General features: G+C 32.1%; 1 protein-coding gene across 5 annotated transcripts in view; it reads left to right on the plus strand.

Moving 5' to 3' along the window:
* LOC115880233 (Ca(2+)/calmodulin-responsive adenylate cyclase-like) overlaps positions 1-16101 on the plus strand; it is a 549269-nt gene that overhangs the window by 483811 nt on the left and 49357 nt on the right. For 4 of the 5 annotated variants that reach the window (XM_030897392.1, XM_030897391.1, XM_030897393.1 and 1 more), the window contains exon 10: positions 12198-12380. In XM_030897392.1, coding sequence (XP_030753252.1) covers positions 12198-12380 — 183 coding nt within the window. The remainder of the gene's footprint in view (positions 1-12197; positions 12381-16101) is intronic. The other variant, XM_030897394.1, reaches the window with a different exon arrangement.

Below are 16101 nucleotides of genomic sequence, written 5' to 3' on the forward strand. Positions count from 1 at the left end.
GTCCTTGCTTATCAAGTCTACCGTGAATTTTGGCGAATGTTCTACAATAAACCTTTTCGCCTGTCTCTGCCCTGGCGAGTTTCTCCACCATTCTAGAGATTTGTTGGCCACCCATCGTTCCGTGGCCATTCTCGTGACTGCCTTTGCAACGCCGCAGAAGGGTTCTGGGCCTATGAATGGCATTGATGAGCCTTGCTTGGCCCTTTCATCTGCCTTTTCGTTACCCTTGTGACCCTCGTGCCCTGGCACCCAGGCCAACGTAACAGTGCTACGTCCGCCCAAAGTATTTAGAGCACACACACAGTGCCGCTTGGCTGTTTGACAGAAGATGGCCACAGAACGATTCGTTCTTTGTTGCCTTATTATTTCTTCTACACAATAGTGGATTGCCGTTATTTCTGCCTGGAAAATTGTGACATCCTTGGAAAGGCTTACGTGGAAGGATCTCCCTTGTTTCGGCCCTACTATTCCAGCTCCTACGCCTTCTGACGTTTTTGAGCCGTCTGTATACCAGGTTGCCTCAGCTTGAATTCTTCCATAGTACTCTTTGCTAACTTAATTCTGTTGATTTCTGGTAGCAGAGATCCAGAGCTGTCTATTAGTTGCCCCAAATATGTATATTCTTCTACTATTTCCAGTGTTGTGTTATTTATTTCAATGTCTTTTCTTTCCACCACTTCGTTGTACATTACTTTCGTTTTTGCTAAATTCATTTTGAGACCCATTTTATTGCTGGCTGTATCTAGTTCATTAACTTGTGCTTCAGGACTACTAGCAACTAGAACTATGTCATCAGCGAATCTTAGATGGTTAAGATATTTTTATCTATTTTTAATCCTTTGTTTTTCCAGTCCAGTTGACGGAAGATTTCTCCTAAAGTTCCTGTAAACAGCTTTTGGGATATTGCGTCTCCCTGTCGTACTCTTTTGTTGGGAACTCTGGGGTTGTTTTATATATCATTACTCTTGCTTTGGCTTCTTTGTATAATATTGGCGAGAGTTTCTATATAAGGCCTGTCAATACCTTGTTTCGCTAGGGCTTCTATTACTGCCTTAGGATATATCGAGTCGAAGCCTTTTCAAAGGCTATAAAGGCTAGTGGAAGTGTGTATTCTTTTGTTCGGCTGATAGTTTCTTTTAGTGTACGTATGTGATCAAATTAATATTCCTAAAAAATATGCGATAATTGTTTTGACTAATTAAAATTTTTCAGCAGATTATTAAACCTGAAATTATTGATGATGGTCAGAGAAACGCACGTCCAATGTTTTGATGTACCTATTGTGGTAAACTAAGGTTTTATTTTGCTATTGTAAAACGAAAGGTTTCAAACTCAATGTATTTATCAAAATATTAATTATTTATTCGAAGAAATCCAACGTATTAATGTTATGTACTTGTAAGTAAAAATTGCTCCAATTTCAGCTTTGTATTTACGAATAGGTATAAGTATAAAGCTGATAAATTGTTGGTCAGATGGCAGCAGAGTTTAATGGCAGCTTGTTTCGCCCTTTTCATTTGTCAAATTAGAAGCCTTTCTACCCTTCGGCGATGTATTTGATGAATGGTTTTGTTAATCTCTGCTAATTATCCGGTTGCTTCTGGCGATTTTAGCGTTTGTCTGTCAATAATGCCGTTTCAAATGTATCGACTTTTGACTTTTCTGTTTTGAATTATGAATTTGTATACGTATAACAAATATAAATTGAAATTAAACATCGGCATCGTTTTAAACTGGAATTATCTTGGATATTGAAATTTACACGATGTTTTTGGCATATATCACCCACTAGTCGTATTCTGAAGTCACGGCATCATCAAGTCATTCAGGTCGTTAATGCGGAGTTTCAATTATTGTGCTTTATGTCAATGCTAGGCTTATAAAAGGAGTTTGGATTTACATATACTTTAATTTCCTCGGAAAATACCGCTGCTTCCTTCGAAATAGTTTGGCTTTTGACTACTCTGTCGTATGGAGATTGAACCATACATGCGATACGGAATTTTACGTGTCTGTAGTTGCTGAAATTTCCTGTTGTTTTCAGACTGGTATTGACAGTGGTCATGACCCAGATGACCCTTGGTCATGTCTATATAAATTGCAGCACACTCACTTGAAATTGTACCGGGTGTCCCACTAAGAATAGCTCTCGGCGGTATCTCGGAAAGTATTAGCCGTAGAGTTTACGGAAACAAAATATTTATAACTAAAGAGGCTATGAGAAATTGCTGGAAATTATTTTCAAGTTTGTAGAACGACCGCTAGGGGGCGCAACTGCAACTAAAAATAGGAAAATGGAGTTTTTACACAATTTTGCCTAGATAAGGTGTACTATAAGTAATAGCTTCATAATCTTCAGTAAATTTTGAATATTTTTTGTTCGAGCCATTTTCCCCTATATACCAAAATAAAGTGGTGGGGGGAGGTTAGATTTGTTTTTATTTAAATATTAATAACTATGGACTGAATGATCGGAATCCAACAAGCGAGGTCTCGTTTAAAAGAGCGTTGCTTACTCTATATTGTACCATCTAAACAATAATAATAAGCTTTTGAACGTAGAGGCTAGGAGGCGTTGTCTTACAATTTAACAAACATTACGCGTTTTTTTCAAAAAAATTAAATGCAATAGTATATGTAATTTTAGCTGATAGTAAAGAGTAGTAAAAGCTTAAAAAGTCAGCGAAAACCGCATTTTGATATCTTCTTGCAAACCGAAGATATTAGCAAAATTATAATAAATACCAAAAAATAAGCCCTTAATTACCTTATTTTTACAACACGCTATCAGTAGCCCTCTTAATTATGCCCATTCTAACAAAAAATTAGGTAGAAACAGTTAGTTTATTTTAAAATCGACGAAATACCAGAATACCATAATACCAGAGGTATTAATATCTAATAATTAAAATATTAATAACAGTGAACAAGAAACGATGATACAGTGAAGTCATGGTAGGCTTTGGAAAAAAGTTGCTTTGGACATAATAGTATAAACGTCAAATTGTTATTAGATCAACATTTTGATATTCTTATTAGCGTTTTTTATCTTTTAATTGCTTTTTCAATATTATTTGAAATAGTTGAAGTTGTTGGCATTTTGAAAAAGCAATCAAAAGATTAAAAAACGCTGATAAGACTATCAAAATGTTGATCTAATAACAATTTGACGTTTATACTATTATGTCAAAAACAACTTTTTTCCAAAGCTTACCATGACTTCACTGAATCATCGTTTCTTGTTCACTGTTATTAATATCTTAATTATTAGATATTAATACCTCTGGTATTATGGTATTCTGGTATTTCGTCGATTTTAAAATAAACTAACTGTTTCTATCTTATTTTTTTTGTTAGAATGGGCATAATTAAGAGGGCTACTGATACCGTGTTGTAAAAATAAGGTAATTAAGGGCTTATTTTTTGGCATTTATTATAATTTTGCTAATATCTTCGGTTTGAAAGAAGATATCAAAATACGGTTTTCGCTGACTTTTTAAGCTTTTACTACTCTTTACTATCAGCTAAAATTACATATACTATTGCATTTAATTTTTTTGAAAAAACGCGCAATGTTTGTTAAGTTGTAAGACAACGCCCCCTAGCGTCTACGTTCAAAATCTTATTATTATTGTTTATATGGTGCAATATAGAGTAAGAAACGCTCTTTTAAACGAGCCCTCGCTTGTTGGATTCCGATCATCCAGTCTTGCGTTATTAATATTTAAATAAAAACAGATCTAACGTTCCCCCACCACTTTATTTTGGTAGATAAGGGAAAATGGCTTCAACAAAAAATATTCAAAATTTACTGTAGATTATGAAGCTATTACTTATAGTACACCTTATCTAGGCAAAATTGTGTAAAAACTCCATTTTCCTATTTTTTGTTGCAGTTGCGACCCCTAGCGGTCGTTCTGCAAACTTGAAAATAATTTCCAGCAATTTCCCATAGCCTCTTTAGTTATGAATATTTTTTTCCGCAGCCCCTGCGGCTAATACTTTCCGAGATACAGCCGAGAGCTATTCTTAGTGGGACACCCTGTACAACTAAACTGATCTTAGGTATTTTGTGGTTTCAGGTTTTGTTTGTACTCTTAGATTATCAAAAGCATATATTATACAATTTTAATTTTATGGCTCTTAGATTACTGATGATTTTATAGTAAAGGAGGGGGCGGATACAGAGCACAATGTAGTACCCCTCTGGTGTTCTTATTCAATTGATACACTTTGATTGTCAATCTTTTTGCAAATTGCTGCAATTAAATTTGTGAGATTTCCACTCATTTCTTATATTCGTGATTATCTATGCTTCGAATTCTTTGGAGTTGGGAAGGTTTTTTTGCTCTGTAATATTTTTTTTCTTTTTTTATTATTTCTTTCTTCTTTACTGGTTTATGTCTGGTATTATGGTGAAGATACTGTTCAGTAAGGGTAGCTTTCATTATGGTCTTCCTGGCTGTTTCTTATCGACGGTTTTCCTCCAAGAGCTATGCGTTGTAAACTGTTTTTTTCATGGATTTTACGTGTGCGAACCATTGTCTCTTTCTTTGTCCATCCCATCTCACCAGGACGTAGTGAGATGGGATTTCACATATTGTTGATAGTGTTTGATATTCCACATTGTTGTCTGATGTAGAATGTAGAATGAGTAAGAGGGGGGGGGGGTTAATCACTGCGACCTTAAAGATCTATTGTGCTTCCCTCCCTTGAGTCATCACACAGTCTATAACCCATCATACCCCTGTTGTAGAGGGGACAGGGTATTTCCCATCCTCCTCTGACTTGTCTGATATTTGTGTTTCTAATTCTATCTCTTCTAGTCTTCCCTATTCTGGTTCTTCCCTATTATGGTTCTTCATTTCAGCAACCCTTAACTTGTTTTTGGTTTTGTTTGTTTCCCCTTGGATTTCTATGCAGGTCTTATAAATTATACCATGTAATTAATATGGACACTGGTAAATGGCTTTAAAGAGAGCATCATTATGACTATTTTACTGGTGCAAAAGTATCAATAATTTTCGATTTTACTTATTAAGGAACCATTATTTTTTTATAAAAACCCTGTATAATTATTATATATTTGAGGTATCAATATTTTTTTAATATAATTAATTATTTCTTCTGGCTATTTTTGTCTCATCGATTTATGTAACTTGAGCTAAAGTATAAAAGCTTGTAATTGGAGAAAGTTTAAGAATGAAAGGAAGAAAAGAAAAGAAGAAAAAATGAGTTTGCTTAACTTTCATTCATCGATAGCCCAATAATCCTGAAAAGGGTCAAAGTTTTATTAGGGATTCTAGAAAAAAGCTATATGTGAATTTCGTAATCGTCTTATACTTATAGTACAAAAGGCATATTGGATGAAAGTATGATTAAAACAACTAATAGTAGGGTGCTAATAATGAGAGGAGTTGAATTAATTGTTTAAAAGTAATAGATAATGATGATTTATGAAATTATGAAAAACCTTTCGTCTATGTCCTGAAACAACTGAGCTTATATACTAGAGCAACGCATTCACTCGTGACGATGTTGCATTAGGACATAGTTTTACTTGTTATCAATTATCGTAGTTAATTTACAGTACATTAATTTCTTCGGAGCTCAGGGTGTCCCAATATTCCGTGGATATAGAACTAATACGTACGAGTATTTTTGGAATCATAATAAGTTCATTGAATTTGATGGATTGATATCTGTAAAACAATAAGGGATTCAAAAAAAGCTATATTGCATCTATTGCATTTATTGCAACTACAGATATTTTTGAAATATTTTAACAACTTTAAAAGAATGCAAGGACATAGTTTTACTTGTTATATAGTACTGTACTTTCATTAATTTCTTCAATCCCTTATTTATTAATTTTAAAATATACCGGGTGCGCCTCAAAAGTGGCTTACCCCAATAACTTTCTTATTATCTCAGATAAAAGAACGAGATTTGGTTATGTTAGTATATGACATAAATTAGGATTGATTGGTGTATTTAATTGTTTTGGTCACTTCCTCTTTTACCGGAAATAACCACAACTTTTGAATTTTAAATAGCACCCTCGGTATTTTTTACGTTATTCGAATGAACACTCTGAATAGAATGACATATCATATGTCAACTTTTGACATTTTCGCTCAAAAACAAAGTGTATTTTAAATTTCAATCTAGAGTGCCATGGCTTTGTTAAAAATACTAATTTTTAATCAAGAAGCCTTGGAAAAAGAGATTTTAATATAATAAAGAGAGTCTAATATTTTTCGTGTTTTGTGGTGGCCGGCTAAAAGATGCCCCAATAGTATTTTTAATTATGTCTCAATTTTTTTTCAAATGGAACAAAGGTGGCCCATTAGCATATTTGGAAAAAGCTTTTTTTATGTATAATTTGGTATCACATACTTGGTATTTCGAGTCAAATTCTCGTTATGACCCTCTTGTTGCAATTTCAAATAAATCATATACGAAAATGTCAAAAGTTGACATATGATATGTCATTCTATTCAGAGTGTCATATTCTATCGAATAAAGTAAAAATAGCGAGGATGTCATTTAAAAATCAAAAGTTATAGTCATTTCCGGTGAAACAGGAAGTAACCAAAAACAATTGAATACGTCAATCGATCTTAATTTATTTCATATACTACTTATTCTCGTTTTGTTATCTGAAAAAATGAAAAAAGTTATAGAGGTGAGCCACTTTTGAGACACACCCGGTATAAAAAAAAATTTTTGGAGTAAACCTAAACCTAAATATTAAATCTCGAAACTGTTCGTGCTTATAATTAGATAGATGTGCCCTAAAATTTCGATTTATCAAATTTCAAATACGTTGTATATTCGAGATTTTTACAAAACTTTTATGAAATAACCTTATTATATTTCTAGCTCAGAAGTTCCGTTCTTTTAAAACTGAATAAGCCCATTCTTTCAAAACTTTATTACTCGATAATAAAATCCTCAAACTTATCGAATCTAAGCTCAAAACCTTGTTATTTCCAGCCTCTTTTGGTGAATTTTAGCGTGAAAAGATACCGGTCTTCTTTAAATCATCCGGCTAGTAAAAATAAGACGATTAAAGCCCGAGCGCCAGATAAGCTGGGCGGGAGGTTGAAAAGCTTGAAAATGGCCAAGATTCGTGAACGTGTGTCGACGGAATTGACGTTTAGTACTGAGGAAATGGCTTTTTGGAGATTACTTTTTTGTTTATCTCTTAAAGAGGATGCCGTCGACGTATTGCCATTACATGGGAGACATCGATTGATAAACAAATTTTATTACGCAGACTTTTACTGCTTCCTTAATCCTGTGTTAGATTTGGTTTTATTGAACATATCTATGTATAATAGCTGCTATAGTCTATAAAATGAATAACTTTGAATTTTGACCGTTATTTTTTACCAACATGGCAAATATAAAATCTCTCAATCAAAAAAGTTACTGATATTCTTTAAATTGAGTGCCTGAACGAATCAGATAGGTAACTCTTTTTACTTTCGTGAAATAGAAAAGGAACATAATAAAACAAGTGACAGTTCTTCCTTTTCTTGCAAAAATCAACACAAAATGTAATAATTGTCAAAAGTAAAATGTCATCAGCTTTTAACATTTCTAAATATCAGACCAATGCCGTCTCTAATGTAACAGCCTTGGGGCGAGATTTATGACGTCACGCTAGTTAGATACTACGGATTAATAAATATGTTGTAGAATACATGGAAAACATAATTAATCCTCGTATTTTTTGGTTTGTATTTTAAAAATTATATAGTTTACATGAAATATACATAATATACAGTTAATAAATACAATATATATATATATATATATATATATATATATATATATATATATATATATATATATATATATATATATATATATACCTATTTACAGCAATAAATACTTTGGCAAATAAACTATGGACCATACAAATGCAGCAAATGTTTTACAATATACATATAATGAATATGTACATAAGATGATGGGTAAAATGTAAAATATATTATAAGTTTTGGGGTTTGAAAATCGATCTAATTTAACAAAAAAACATTCAATATCGACTAATAGTGATGTATTATTATTTCATTCACAAAATTTATATGTATATTTTGCAAGTATCAATGTTCGAAAAATTATATTTGCAAATAATACAATATCATAAAAAAGGCGTCAGCGATGGCTATAAAATAAAGATCGCTGTCATTTTATATGTAAAATTATTCTAAAATTTTTGATTTTTTTGGGATTTAGGTTCGGGAAAAACGCTGATTTAGTTTTCATTTGGTTTTTCATTATTTTTTTTTGGTTTAAAAAAACGTTTCGGCTAACATTATAGCCTTCATCAGTGTTGTGTCATATGAAAAAAATAGTGTCGAATATAATCCAAAAAATTACATATAAGATATTCACAACCTAACCTAACACCACATAACGTTTACTGCAATTAATAAATTAATGTAAACTTGTTAAAAGATGACCACATATTTTTTAAAATTATTATTCTTAACACTAAAACTATCTACATTGACTATGGAGTACGATTTCAGCCATAATTAATGTAACCAAAAATACGAGGAATAATTATGTTTTCCATGTGTATTCTATAACATATTTATTAACCCGTAGTATCTAACTAGCGTGACGTCATAAATCTCGCTCCGAGGCTGTTCTATTAGATACGGCATTGCGTCAGCATGGCCGCAAGTTGCTAACCTAATAAAATTAACACTAGAAAAGCCCGCGGGAGCTGTCAAATTCAAAGTTATTCGTTTCACAGACTATATATCTGCTGAATAAGTTGAAGTTATAATATACACTAAGCACAATAAGCTGAATGAGTAATGAACAGAAATGTATTTGTTACAGATTTATAATTCGCACAATCCTCTGTTGACATGTTTCTTTCACTCATCGCTTTGTGTAAGCTTTTTTTGCCATTCCAGTTTCGGTCTTTCCTTTCTTCTGCCCTTTGGTTGCCAATTTATTATTTTCTTACGCCAACTTGTATTCTTTCTTATATGTTCGTACCAAATCAGCTGCTTTCTCTCTATATCCTGTATTATTGTGCCATCTATACTCATTTGTTGTTTTATGGTATTATTTCTTATTCGTTGTTGTCTGGAAACTCCCATTGATCTTCGAATGGCATCCATTTCTACGGCCTCTACCTTCTTATATTTCTCAGTTAGTCTCCATGTTTCTGCTCATGCAGTATATGAGCAATATCATGGTCTCATATAGGTATATTAAAGTGGCATTCTAGATTTGAATCTGATTGGAATAATTGAAAGCAAATTAACTGAATAAAAGCTAAGACAAATTAAGCAATAATAAATTTACTCATGTTACGTAAAAACACTAAATCACCACAATACATCAAAAATACTTTTACTTTTACACTGGACGCGCGTTTTGCTAACCATGTTAGCATCATCAGCAGATGATTATAAACTAAGTATATAACCAGTTTATAATCATCTGCTGATGATGCTAACATGGTTAGCGAAACGCGCGTCCAGTGTAAAAGTAAAAATGTTTTTGGTGTATTGTGGTGATTTAGTGTTTTTATTTTGCTGTTTAACACCAAAGGTTCCAACCCTCAACTGTAATCCTCAACTGTAATCATGTTACTTGGAAAAAATATTATTCTAAAAGCATAATTTTAATCAGTAAATATATTCATGAGTATTGCGTAAAGTTCAAATGCCAAAAATTGTTTCCATAGCCTGCTTATTTATCGAAAACGTTTGAAAATGACAATACTTAAACTTGAATATTAACCAAATTCACCCAAAAACAAAAGCGAGCATCGGCATCGTTTGGAAAATAAATTTAATATAATATTCCTTATACAGGGTGTTCCAGAAATAAGTGCAAGTATTTTAACTAGGAGTATAATTCAACCCCAGAAACACGCATAAAAAAAATTGGCTGGATTTTTAGTTTTTAGTTACGAAACATAATTTTTTGATAATATGGCAACATAGGTAGTAGATTAAATTTACAAGAAAGAAATTCCAGAAAAGATCCAGTGGTTCTCAACATTTTAGTAAAAAATTTTTTTTTTTTTGGAAAATTTCTATATATAACTCCATTATTTTGGACTTATTTGAAAAACGATAAAGAGAAAGTATCTTTCTTTTATGAAATACTTGCACTTATTTCTGGGACACCCTGTATTTTATGCTCCCATTACTTTGTATTTCTTTATAACTTAAAAAACATTTAAACCTTAAAAAGACGTACCAACACATAAAGCACACTTACCGAAAACTTTATTTCCTTCACGTAGCACAGGGCACACGAGAGAATATCGTAGTGGTCTGTTGTAATTAAATAGAGCTCATTTAATAGAATTTAATATTCTGGCCGTAACATCAAACTTAACTGCAATAATTTTGCAATATTTAATTCAGAAATTTAGAGAAGAAACAATTATGGATTCTTTAAGAAATAAAAAGTACAGGGTGGCTCAAATTGGACGCTTTTAAAGGGAAACACCCTTTTCTATAGCAGATAGACGAAAACTAATATCGGGGCCTGGAGCTCAATTTTTATCAAAAACATGATGGTGAAAACCGCACATCGATATCTGTTACCGTTTCGGAGTTACGGGTTGTTTTTCAAAAATGTGCATTTTTAACAAATCACTATAACTTTTTTTGCTATGAAAAATATTGTATTTTTTTTTTAAAACATTTCCAAATCACCTTTTTACGTAGAATTTAATGCTTTAAGTATATTTTTTTTTAAATTAATATTTTAAGAGTTATCAAAACAGAAAAATTGATTTTTTATTTAGGTTGGGTTAGTTATTTAACGATTTGGGACACCCTATATATTTTTAATTATGAAAATAACTTAAAATTACATTCCAAATATATCCAAAAAAAAAATATATATAGCACACTTGATATTTTGTTATAGACCCTTTCGAAATTCAGCATTTTTAAAAGTTTGCCACTTTTAACTATTAGGCTTTGGACCCCTTATTGATGATCTGCCCTAATGGAACTCGAAAACATATTTTTCCAGCAAGACGAGGCTCAGCTTCAGAACGCTGAAGTTATCAGTAAATTTTTGCAACCAATTTCGAGAATAATTAAGCTAAAATTAATAGCTGAACAAGATCTTAGCCGTTGGCCGTCGAGGCAGCCGGACTTTGGACCGAGTGTCTATGGATTTTTATCTTTGCGGAAGAAGGTTCTTATTTTTAAATTGCCCATATAATCTAGACTAGAATTAGAAGTACTTAGCGTTATGCGAGGGTATCTTTCACCCCCACTGAGTTTATAAATTCCGCGAGAAATGTTCAAAAACTTATCGAAAATCAAGTTCAAAAATATGTCGAACATCTGTAGCAAAATCTCATGTCTAGATTTGCTATTTATTTTTATTGTTGTTAAATATAGTTTAAATTGTTATAAAATCCTGCATCTCTCATTGCAAATATTATTTTCGTTTTAATTGCTGCTCACAACTAGATTTTTTTTGCATTACAGTCGGCGCCGTTCAAAAACTACTTATTCAAAATGGGCGAATTCTTATAAACTCTCTATCTCAAAGAGAAATCGAGCAAAATATCAAGTGTGTTATACTTTTGAAAAGGTAATTTTAAATTATTTTCAATGAATTAAAAATATACAGGGTGTCCCATATAAAAAATCAGAATTTCTGTTGATAATTCTTAAATTATTATTTTAAAAAAATATTATACTTGAACCATTAAATTCTACGTAAAAATGTGCTTTGGAAACGTTTTCATAAAAATACAGAATTTTCCATAGCAAAAAAATTACAGCAATTTGTTATAAAATGCACATTTTTGAAAAACATTCCGTAATTCCGAAACAGTAATAGATATCGATGTGCGGTTTTCACCATCATGTTTTTGACAAAAATTGAGCTCCAGACATCGATATTAGTTTTTGTCTATCTCCTATAGAAAAGGGTGTTTCCCTATATAAGCGTCCAATTTGGCCCACCCTGTACACCTATCTTTTTTCACTGGACATTTCATTGCCCTCCTATTTATAATATATCTACTGTATCCTTCTTACTTTTTTGAGACCATTCGACATTCTCTTACCTCTTTCCACACCCTACCGACACCACACCACCACGCAGTACTCCCCGTGTAACTAACCCCTTTGTGACTAACCCCCGCCCCTCTCCGGCCCCCGTTGCCGTTCTTCCAGCCATTGTTGTTCAACACGCTCCAGGTGCGGTCGGCGCTGGGCGCTGCGCAGCGAAGGAAGCTCAGCTTCAAGAACGTCAGCAACGTGGTGGTGCAGCTGCTGCACTCGATCAAGTACTCGATGGAGGTGCCGTTCAGCAACATGGCGCTGCAGCCGGACATGAAAACGACCACGACGAGAAAGGTAAGCGATACAGGAGAGTGAGGTTAGAGTAGTTGAAATGGAGGCGAGAGTGATTGGAGCAAGGATAAATAAAGAAAATTTGCATTCAAATTGTTCAGACTAAGTAGATAATATTAGAAAAAAAATATGTTTGATAGGGAATCGTTAAAATATACCAGATAACAAATTTCCATTTGATTGGTTTTTATCGAAATAATTTAAAACTTAAGTTCTCGAAAGATATTTCATCAGAACACACGCGTTTTCTATTAATATACAGCTAAAGCCAACGAATCTAAGCTACGAATTTTAAATGATATTTTGTATATTTCCTTACATATTTACATAGAGCTTGATTCTGTATTTTATGATGTATCATAAGTTAACGTATATGTATTTTATTCCGCTGGCAAGTATTTGACACGCATCAGAAGATGGTTACGCAAGGCGTTTTCTTTTATGAGCTTTTCTGTGACTGAAGAAACTGTGACTACCTTCCGCACTCCGGACATTTTAAATTTTCAGTGCTTTGTTGTTTCTTGATTTTATGGTTGTCGTTGTTAACTGAGTTTACAATTATTTTCCATTGCATTCTATTGTGCGCTGCTTCGTCCCACTGATTCCGCATGCTTATCCCCTTTAAGTTTTTATGGAAAATATTCCTGTACTTTTTGAGTTACCCACCCGGTTTCCTCTTACCGTCTACTAGCTCACCGTAAAAAAGAGATTTCGGTAGGCGGTTTTCTTGCATCCTGCATACGTGACCAGCCCATATTAAGCGGTATTTTTTAATCATGACTTCAACGGTCTCGCAGCTAGCTTTTTCAAGGACCGATACGTTTGAGACATGCTGGAACCATTTGATTCTTAAGTAGTGTTGTCTAAGGTGTCTCTGTTGCAACTTGTTTATTGCGTTCATGTGGCGGCGATACGTTATCCAGATTTCGCTTCCATATAACATGGTGGGGATTATTATTGCTCGGTACACTGCAAGTTTAGTTTTTGTGCTCAAGTCATGATTGTAAAAAACCATGTCTTTTAGTTTCCAGGCTGTTTTTGAAGTGCTGCTAATTCTGTTGCTGAAATTCAGAGTCGATATTGGCCTTTTCCGAAATCAAACTGCCGAGGTAATTGAATTCCGCTCCATATTCCAAGTGTTCTTCTCCAATCGTTATAGCGTTGTTATGATTTTCTAGGGGAGTACACATGATATTAGTTTGAAATACGCCTTGGGCTACCTATCAGAAGAAGTTTTTCACTCCCCTCAATATCATAGAAAAAGCATTTACCTCAGTGATACTGTTAATAAATTTTTTACATTGTTAATACAAATTTACATTAACAGTATCACAGCGCCAGTCTTTGATGGAGAAAAATTAAAAATATTAAATGAAAAAATGATTTTAAGACTGTGTTGAAAACTATGGTATAAACTTTTATTGATAAATGCAACAATTTTTTTTAAGTGGTTTAATAGCAATTACAACGAGTACAGTTTTGTAATGAAAATCTATAATATAATTACCTTATTTTTTCGGAGTTGGTATGGCTTTTTGGCGTTACTTTTGTCTTTTTGAGCCCCATGATGGGAAGTAACTGATTCCCGAAATATGTTGCCCCATTTTTTTCAAAAAATTGTGAGGTTTTGACTCCCCTACCCCTCGTAAGAGGTTTTACGAATGAAAATCTCTTATGGTTTGTATTTCTATATCATATTGATTTTGGAAAACGTCTCTAAAAACACCATCTTTGAGCATGTCATTAAAAATGGAATTTTAAACTCTATTCAAATATGTAACACAATATACATACTGTCAGTTAGAATTACATAATCCCACTTTGGTTTAAATCGGAACTAATATTTAAATTTTGTCCAACTGTGTTTTGAAACCAAGTTTTCAGCAATTCATTATGAAAATCATAAAATCAAATCGATATGGTTTGTACAACCTGTCTGTTAACACTCGGTATAGGCAAGTGGCCACCCGTTATTGGCTTCTGCCTTTTTATATAATTTTATAATAAATTGAAATTTATCGATATAGTTTTTTCAAATCACAGATTTTAAAAAACACGTTTTGAAATCATTTTTGATTGTTTTATATAGGTTTAAAGTAAAAAGTTTTAAAATTTAATATACTATCTAAATGGGTTAACCAGGTAACAGTTTTATGTTGTATCTTGTTCTAAAAATAGCTAAAAATCTTGAAAGTGTACATATGAATAATTTAAAGATTATATTTTTTATTGATATAAATTTGAATGCATATTTTCTTTGTTTATCTTTTGCATCTAGATCAGTGTAAGAAAATATATGCTTAAAATTTCATTAAATTTAACTCCTTATGACATACATACCAGCTTTCATTTGCACATATTAAATCGTATACGACTTGTTTACTCATATACGAGAAACGTATACTAATGTGATGAATAAATTATCTAAAAAAATCTGAATTGTAAGTTGGCTTTAATCATAATAATTTTAGTAGTTTTATTATTAGTAGATAATAGAAAAATGCACAATTTTCCTACACTATAAATTTTTACGGCTTTAGATGTCAGTATTATCAGATAAAGGTACGAACATCATTATTTGCGACATGTTTGTTCATAGTGATAGTATTTTGTTTTGGTGTATTATGGTAAAATGTGTATGGTCATCTAGAAATATGAAGAGCATATATTTTTTTATACTTATTATTATTAGTTATTATTTACGCAGCAGGTATAGATGTCGCACTTACTGCATGCTGGTATGGCACTATAATAAATATTACTTGCTGCGTAAAAATGAACTTAATTGACCGAAAGAATGCAGATATAAATTGCATCATGACGGAAAACATTGTTGATATTTATATATTTTATTTTCTTTTGTTCGCACTTCTAATTGTTTTAATATACCGATTAAAGTTTAAATATAAATTTAATATGCGGATATTTTACATTTTATATATTTAACTTCTTATTTTTATAAGCATAAGAAAGTTCGTGTCATTAATAGAAGGGCTGCGAAAAATATATAGTAGTGCGAACTCCAAAACAGATTATGGACCCTATTGTTTATGTCTGCCTCTAAATACAGATTATTCAAGGATTATTCTAATCTGTTGATTTGGGCAGATGTCATTACCATTTTGAATAAAGAGAGACTTGAGTTGTTACAGTAACACAATAATTATATATTTTTACCTGAATGGAAAAGATACGGATAAATAAATGTTTTGTAACATCTATTCTATAGATTTTAAGAATCACATTTAAGTTAATTTTTATACAAAACATGTTCGATTTTCAAACTGCAACATAAATATGTTTTTTTAATTTTTTTTTATAAGGACTTTTGTTAATGTTTAAATGCACTCAGAAGCAAAAAACGCAACGGAAAATTTTTTCGTTTAGTTTAAAGTTTAAAGTTTTATATTTTTTTACGTTTAGCCCTATTTTCATGATTTTTTTTAGCAAACTGTATATAAATCTATCGAATTTAACTCATAAACTCTTAGTATTTGGCTTGTTATACATGGTTAATTAAAGGCTTTTTGTACCCTAACTTTAAAACTCTCTGTGCAATAATTTTATGAATAACTTTTCCTAAAACATTATTTTTCGATCAAAATTGTGTCTCCTCAGCATTTTGTTTCTTGATTCATGTCAACACATGCCTTGTTTAGTTATTAAGAGCGAAATGAACTTGCCACCAACAATATGCAATTTTTTCACAATAAGAATAACATCA

This window comes from Sitophilus oryzae, unplaced genomic scaffold, assembly GCF_002938485.1.
Source record: "Sitophilus oryzae breed Bouriz unplaced genomic scaffold, Soryzae_2.0 scaffold_1620_pilon_pilon, whole genome shotgun sequence".
Lineage (NCBI taxonomy): Eukaryota > Metazoa > Arthropoda > Insecta > Coleoptera > Curculionidae > Sitophilus > Sitophilus oryzae.